Below are 7,575 nucleotides of genomic sequence, written 5' to 3'. Positions count from 1 at the left end.
CTGGGGCAAGGGAAAAAGAAAAAGGGGCCTTGGGCACAGAGATGCAAATACAGGCTCTCTGGAATCTACCTAAAATCTTGAAGGGTCTGAAAGATACGGATGGGGTGCTGGCAATACCTGCTAAACGGGTGCCCAGAAATGGGGTGCTCTATAAAGAGAGCTACCTGAGCCCATTCCTGTGCCTTCAAAAGGCTCTGGAGACCCTACCCCACCCTCCATCCTCCTCAAGGAGTGATAACTCCTGACTCTTTCTATGAAAGGTGTGGCCTGGGGAGGGATGACAAAGCAGAAAGTTCAAGGATGCAGCTAAACAGAATGGATCAATGATCAGAGAAGAAAAGAAATCCATTTTAGTTAAGGAACTTTATTTCAGGGAGGTGGAGGGAGGGGCAGCAGGCAGGGGAAGGGAAGCAGCTGCCCAAGACGGGTGGCTCTGAACTCTGGAGCCTGCTCAGTAGGAACACACGAAGGGGAGGCACAGGTTGCAGTTGGCTAGACTCCAATAGCCTGCTGCAAAGGTGGAATCAGAAGAAACAATCAGCCTCTTGTCTCCCCCACACACACACTTATCCTCCAGGAGGGTCTTTCCCTCACCCATCTCCACACCTAAGTGTGGAGTCTAAAGACTAAGGGAGGGCGGCGCCTGTGGCTCAAGGAGTAGGGCGCTGGTCCCATATGCCGGAGGCGGCAGGTTCAAACCCAGCCCCGGCCAAAAAAATCACACACACAAAAAAAGAAAGCAACTGTTTTGGGCAGCGCCTTCTTGCTCTGTAGTTTGCCGGAGGTGGCGGGTTCAAACCCAGCCCCGGCCAAAAACCACAAAAAAAAAAAAAGACTAAGGGAACTTCCCCTCAAAAGGGTCAGGCTCTTCCTCGTGCCCCTCCCTGGGGCCTTCCCACCATTCATCCCCAGCTGTGCCTCACCTCCAGAATTCATGGTTACACATCTGCCACTGCAGACCGAGGGCTGGCCCGCAGCCCAGTATTGAAAATTCCAGCAGCTGTGGTCAACCCAGCTCATCTGTGTGCAGGAACCCTGAGGTAGGCAGGAGGGGAAGAGATGGGCTGGGGAGGAGGCAAAGAGAAGACACAGAGGCAGAACTGGCCCCGTCCCCACCAGCTCCTCCAGGGAGTCCCTTGCCTGCTGGACTGTGCTGGACACTGTCCTGATCTTCTGAAATATTGACCCCTTGTGATGATGACTGTCACATTCTTTGCATCTCACTGACATACTCATCCTTCCAGTCCTAACAAGAGGTAGGGCAGGGGCTGCCAACCCATCCTAGAGAGGAGGGAACAGCCCACGCACCGTCTTGCCCCAGTTACACAGATAGAGACAGAGAGGAACTGGGACCCTCAGAAACCTCCTGATTCTAAATCCTTGATTCTTCCCAATGCTATGCAGCCACTCAGTGTTTCACTCAGGTGTTTCTCTATCCCCAATTCTGCAGGGGATCATAGAGGAGAAATGCAGACAAATCTGTAGCAAGTTCAGCGCTTTCTTGGGTCGGGGGTGCCCCCCAAGTACAGCTTACCATGCCTGAGGCCACACCCCCAAGCCAGACGTAGTTCTGGCAGTAACTGCGAATTGTGCACTGGATTTGTGAATTAAAGCTGTAGCTGTGGATGGAGACCAGGTTGCCCCCGTAGCAACTCCGGCAAGTTGACTGCAGGACAAGATGAAAGGGGAAGAATGGTGTGTCACTCATACATGAATTCATATGACCACAGTCTTGGGTCTCTGAGGCTCCACAGTTCAGCCATGTGAAGTCTAAAGACCAAAAGGGAACTTTGGTTTGTTTCCGTACGTCCCTCCCCTCTTACCCCAACACCTCTGTGGGCCTCAGCTTCTGCCGACACCCCCAGGGTCTTCAGTGGGGAAGAGAACCAGTGATAGGCTGAAGACGCATCCCGTCCCCCCTCCCTCTTCTGTCAGGCCTCAGCCTCAGCCAAAGGCCACTTACCTGGGCGCAATTAAAATTCCTGGCAGCATTCACCAGGACGAAGCGGCAGGTCTTGCACCCAGGGATCCCCATTATTTTTACTGTGTCCTCTTCCTTCGGACACTGACACTGAATGTCCTTGTCCACCACATCTAGGGCTGAGATGGACTCGGCCGCCTTCTCTTCCTCAGGGGCGTCTTCACTGCCACAACCCCCCTTCTCCTCTTCCTCCAGTGAGGCCATCTCCTCAGGAGGGGCCTCCTCTGCCTCTTGTTCTGGCATCTCCCTGTGCTGAGGCAGGGTCTCAGCTCCCAAGGTGCTCTCCAAGTTGGAAGTTTTAGCCCCTGGCAGGTAGAAAGGCCAGGTGTCCTTCCTTCACATATTCAGACCTCCACCTGCCCCCCCCACCAAAACCATGGACAGCTCCTGCCCAGCTCTGAGTGTGTCACAGTGCTCAGCACCACCTGGAAAGAGGAACCGAGAACCAAGTCTCCACAAGGAGACCTCAACCTCCCCCACAAGGTCAAGGTGGTGAAGAGCAAGGTTCATCATTTACTAGCTTCATGTCTTCATTGGTGAAATGGGAACCCAACACTATCTACCTCGTGGGGATGCTACAAGGGCGAAAGGAGATAAGGCCTAGAAAATGCTTAGAGCCGAGCACTCAGTAAGCTCAAAGTGAAAGGAAGCCATTAGTATTGTGACCATCATTAGCATCACGTAGGAAGAACAAAATTGGGAATCTCACAGGAGAACCAAGACCACAGACATAACAGATGCCCTGAGGAGTCCTTTCAACTCCTGGCCATAGGGTCCCTATCCTTTTAAATGTACAGAGATTCTGAAATAGGGGACAATCAGAGAAGGGGGTGGGTACGTGACTCTGACCCCATCTACTATAGAAAGGAACAAAACAGAGAAAGAAAGACTGAAGGCAAAGAATACTTACTCAGATGAAGAGCAGAAACTGCCCCAAATAGAAGAGCCAGAAGGAGGGGGAGTTTCATCTTGGCTTTGTCCTACAATGGAGAACACAGTCGGTTATCGACACATACACACACATCGCAGCCACGCTATTACGGAACTGTGGACTGAGGTGGAGAAAAAGAAGGCATGCATAGAAACCATGAAGGCCCCAAAAGCTCATGCAGCACCCAGCTGCGGACACTGCAGGACCCAGGACACAGGGACGTCTTCCTGAATAAAATGCAGTGGCCGAGGCTGGCTTTCCTGCAGGCCTGGAAGTGAAGGAGGGAATATTACACTTTTTATTTGTACTTAACGGGTCCCTCAGAGTCTATGATCCAAGTGCGGAAGGAGGAGCAGTTGGCCTTCCTAGGAAAATACAGCACTTAGAAAATGGGACCCCTTCTCAAAGCTCAAAAAGCCACACACTCCCCACCACCACCATGGCTCCCACCATCTGCCATCCCAAATAAAGAGAGCTTTCAGTACCTCAACGGAATGTGCAAGGCCAAGGATGATGAAGTGTGCTGCCCTGCTGACACCTGTGACTTGAAAGCCACATACAGACACGCCGGCCCCCAGCACCTGCCCGCCAAAGCCAGGCAGCTCCCAGGAGAATGAACTGTCACCATCCCTGAAGTTGAAGCTCCACCACAACAGAGAAAGCACTCACCTAGGCGAGGTTTTCTTGTGTCTTCAGGGATCCCCAAAGTTCAGATCCTCCTTTTCAGCATCTCACAAAGACATTTTATATAGAGGTATTGGAGGAAGTTCCTCCCACCCAGGAGGGTTTGCCTCAGGGGGAAGGAGATGAGACAGCTGATAAGAACCATTTCTTCATTTCCCCAGGAGCCCACCTGTTCACTGCTGTATTCACTGCTGACACCCCTTTTGGCAACCTGGATGCCATCAGGAACTGCTCTGGGCCAATGGCTCTGGGCTGCACATCGGAATCTCCTAGGAAGTTATTCCAAAATACATATATTTCCTGCCTTACTGGTAGGGCTGTGAATTGCCACAGACATTTTTGGGAACAAATCTGTCAATATCTATTAGGATTAAAATGCACATTTGATCCATTTCACTCTTTGGAGACTAAACTTTAGGCATATATAGAAGCTCCTGCTTCTACAGTGCTTTCTACAGTGTAGAAAACTTAGTGCAGAAATAAAACAGCACCATGATAGTGAACCAGAGAGTGGATACAATGTGTCCCGTCTGTTCTACAGAATGTTACAGGTGTATGGCTCTGAAAAGAAGAGCTGACCAGGGCAGTGCCTGTGGCTCAAAGGAGTAGGGCGCTGGCCCCCTATGCTGGAGGTGGCAGGTTCAAACCCAGCCCTGGCCAAAAAAAGAAAAAGAAGAAAAGCTGAACCATTACATGGGTCATGACAAGTTTTGGGACAGACTGTGCTGTGGTCCCTTATTTCACTTCCAAGAAACCTCCTCCACAGAGTCCTTTCAGTTTCACCCATGCAAGTTTCAACTTGCTCAGCTTATCAGTGTTACTGGGAGGGCTTCTTGTGTTTGTCTTCATGGATTAACATGTCTCGAACTTTGTGTATCTCAAAACTTTCATAATGACTCATATATTTATGAGCCTGAGGTGATGGGTCTGCTGCATTATGGAGAATGGGGGGAAAAGCAAGAAACAAGAAGACGCTTCATAGGAGATTAGTTTTACAAAGAACAAACCGCAAGTAAGCGCTTATCTGTGAGTTTCCTTTTTGTGACCATTGATAGAGCTGGAATGCTGAAAATGTTCTGTACCAGATGGCTGACCCTGGTGCCTCCAGGAGCAGAGGGGAGGGAGCTGAGGGAAATTGTTATTTTCCTTCTTTTTTTTTTTCCGTGACTTTGCATTTCTTCCATGGTTATGATAAATGTGTGCTAAACCTATAATTGTGGAAGAGGCCTTTGCTCAAGATTGTTAAAATATGAGACCGCACCCTGTGAAGTTGTGATTGGCCAGTAGGTCTCGAGTGGAGGGCACATATCTGTGATTTCTAAGTTTCCCAGCTGACTCAGATGGAAAATGGGCCAGGGAATGACTGTCCTGGGGTTCTCTGAGTACAGGTAATGCTCATTTATGCCCCATCTTAACCTCTCAGCTAGTCAACCTACCAGCCTCGGTTATGGTGACACTTACTGCAAATTTTTCAGTGTTTTGCATGGCAAGCATTATCTTATTTAATCCTCTAAAAATATTGAGTGAGCTAGGTGGCTGCTACCTCCATTGTCCAACTGGGGAAACCAAGGCTCAGGGCGACTTGTGACCTGTCCCCACTCCCACTGCCCACAGTGAGGCAGCTCCCCCATGTGCCCTCTTGTAGCTCCACAGGTTTATCCTGATGGCAGGTGCCAGTTTATCTTTTTTTGTGAGATTACATGGTTAATGTATTAACATCCGTCTTCCTCCTTAGATGGTAAACTCTGACAACAGAGGCCACGGTTCTGCACTCACAAGTGCACAGTTGGTGCCTAGTACAGGGCCTGGCACATAGTAGGTTCTCAATCATTATTTGTTGAATGAATAAATGAATGGTTAAGTAAATTGCTCAAAGTTGGGATTCAAAGTCAGTTCTCTCTGGCACCAAACATCTCACTTGCTATGTGGCAAAAACATTGCTGTCCCAGTGGAGACAAAACCAGAGAGGGGCGTGGTCCTCATCCTTGACAGGCTTCCTACCTAATTCATAAGGTGAGACAAATCTAGGTAAAGCAAAAAGAAGCACATTCTCTGCCAATTTAGAAGGCAGTCCTCCATCTATAGTAGAAGAGAGAAGCAGTTCCGTGAGAACTGTGTGGATGGAAAGGTGTGAAGAGAAGGGAAGGACACAGCGTGAGCAAAGTTGCAGGTGGGGCACCTTAGCATTTGCACAAGACAGTGTCACTTCCTTCATAACAAAAGTTAACAGCATACACTTTGTACTGTAGTGTGTACTACTCTTGAGTAGTAAGGTATCTCAAGAATGGAAAAGCAAGTATCCAATGTACTCAGATGTAATACGAAGCCAGTCGACAAACTAATACACACCCAAACAAAGGAAAACTCAGTTCAATTCAAGTTGGGAGGAGGGGTAAGGAGGGGAGGGGGATTTGTGGGCTCCCCACTAATGGAAACGATGTAAGGCTGTATGGCACACCTCCTGGGTGTGGGACACAATTACAATAGGGACTTTACCTGATAAAAGCAAACATTGTACCCTAATTGTACCTTCATATTAACCTGAAAAAAAAATGCTAAAAGAAAGAAACACTATACATATTGGGAAAAGGTAGGGAAAACAAGGAAGAATGCATCCCATCTTTTTTTTTTTTTTTAAGACAGAGTCTCACTATGTTGCCTTCAGTAGAGTGCTGTGGCATCACAGCTCACAGCAACCTCAAACTCTTGGGCTTAAGCGATTCTCTTGCCTCAGCCTCCCAAGTAGGTGGGACTACAGGTGCCCACCACAACGCCCAGCTATTTTTTTGGTTGTAGTTGTCACTGTTGCTTGGCAGGCCTGGGCCGGATTCAAACCCAACAGCTCCGGTGTATGTGGCAGGCACCCTAGCCACTGAGCTACAGGCACTGAGCCATCCCGTCTTGAGCCAAGCATGGAGCTAGCCTTGCCCTGTCTCCACAGATTGAAAAGACCAGAAGGAGGAACTAAGGGAATACTCAAGAAGAGCCTAGCCAGGCACTCTGAGCTGGGCTCTGCACACTCCCAGCTCTGGCCCTCCCTGTGGGGCCGCTGTGTGCTGGACAGAGCCAATACAGTGAGAAAGTGGCAAGATGGGGCCGGTTCTTGGAAGCCAGTTGTCTACTCCAGCACCCCCACATTTGAGCAACGTCTCTCCTTAGGTCACACAATCAGGGTCTGAAATCCACAGTTTAGTGACCCTAGAAATTCCATTTCATCAACATCATATACAGCAGTGGCTGAGAGTGCTCAGACAGTCCAAGTCAGACTCAAGGTGACTGGTGTACCAGTTAGTAGCTGGGTGACCCTGGACAAGTTCCTTAACCTCCCTGTACCTCATTCTCATCATTTATAAAGTGGAGATAACAATACCTACCTCACTGGGTGGTAAGAGAAACGAATGAGACAAAGACTAGCTGTGAGCTGCCTGGCCACTTCGCGCCTTTCTGTGATGGCGTGAAAGATCTTGGTAGGGGGTGCATATCTCATTTTTTTTTTTTTTAAACACAGAGTCTCACTATGTTGCCTTCAGTAGAGTGCTGTGGCATCACAGCTCACAGCAACCTCAAACTCTTGGCTTAAGCGATTCTCTTGCTTCAGTCTCTCAGTGGCTGGGACTATAGGCACCTGCCACAACGCCCAGCTATTTTTTTGTTATCGTTGTGGTTGTTTTAGCAGGTCCTGGCTGGATTTGAACCCACCAGCCCCAGTGCAGGTGGCTGGCACACTAACCACTGAGCAATGGGAGCCGAGCCACATATCTCATTGTTGAAGACAAACGTACATAATAGATTCCCAGCCTCCTTTGCAGCTAAGGCATACAACTAGACTCTATCAAAGAAAGCATCCATCCCAGACTCTGAACCTGGAGCTAACGACCAAAAATACAGAGGCCAAGAAGACTTTTCTGTGGTGGTGGTGATAGCAAGATCAAGTTCCTGGGGCTGCAGTGTCCACCACACTAAGACATGGACCCAGGGC

The 7,575-nt window shown here is 49.2% G+C and overlaps 1 protein-coding gene across 1 annotated transcript; it reads right to left on the bottom strand.

Moving 5' to 3' along the window:
* Positions 1 to 376: 376 nt before the first annotated feature.
* On the bottom strand, positions 377 to 3,609 carry PRG2 (proteoglycan 2, pro eosinophil major basic protein). Its single transcript, XM_053562047.1, has 6 exons — positions 3,582 to 3,609; positions 2,892 to 2,961; positions 1,964 to 2,286; positions 1,535 to 1,666; positions 924 to 1,035; positions 377 to 510 (listed from the first exon to the last, which is right to left on the bottom strand). Exons 2-6 carry the CDS (start codon positions 2,947 to 2,949, stop codon positions 452 to 454), a joined length of 684 nt encoding a protein of 227 aa, XP_053418022.1. The 5' UTR covers positions 2,950 to 2,961; positions 3,582 to 3,609; the 3' UTR covers positions 377 to 451.
* Positions 3,610 to 7,575: the final 3,966 nt, after the last annotated feature.

This window comes from Nycticebus coucang, chromosome 14 (genome assembly GCF_027406575.1).
Source record: "Nycticebus coucang isolate mNycCou1 chromosome 14, mNycCou1.pri, whole genome shotgun sequence".
Classification (NCBI taxonomy): Eukaryota; Metazoa; Chordata; class Mammalia; order Primates; family Lorisidae; genus Nycticebus; species Nycticebus coucang.
This window is presented reverse-complemented; position numbering and strand designations above follow the sequence as displayed.

Excerpts from the sequence above, each read along its gene's own strand:
- PRG2 (XM_053562047.1), bottom strand. The coding sequence starts at position 2,949 with ATGAAACTCCCCCTCCTTCTGGCTCTTCTATTTGGGGCAGTTTCTGCT. Across the intron at positions 1,036-1,534 it reads GGGGTGTGGCCTCAGGCATG|GGTTCCTGCACACAGATGAG; the intron begins GTAAGCTGTACT and ends TGCCTACCTCAG. Across the intron at positions 511-923 it reads TGTAACCATGAATTCTGGAG|CAGGCTATTGGAGTCTAGCC; the intron begins GTGAGGCACAGC and ends CCACCTTTGCAG.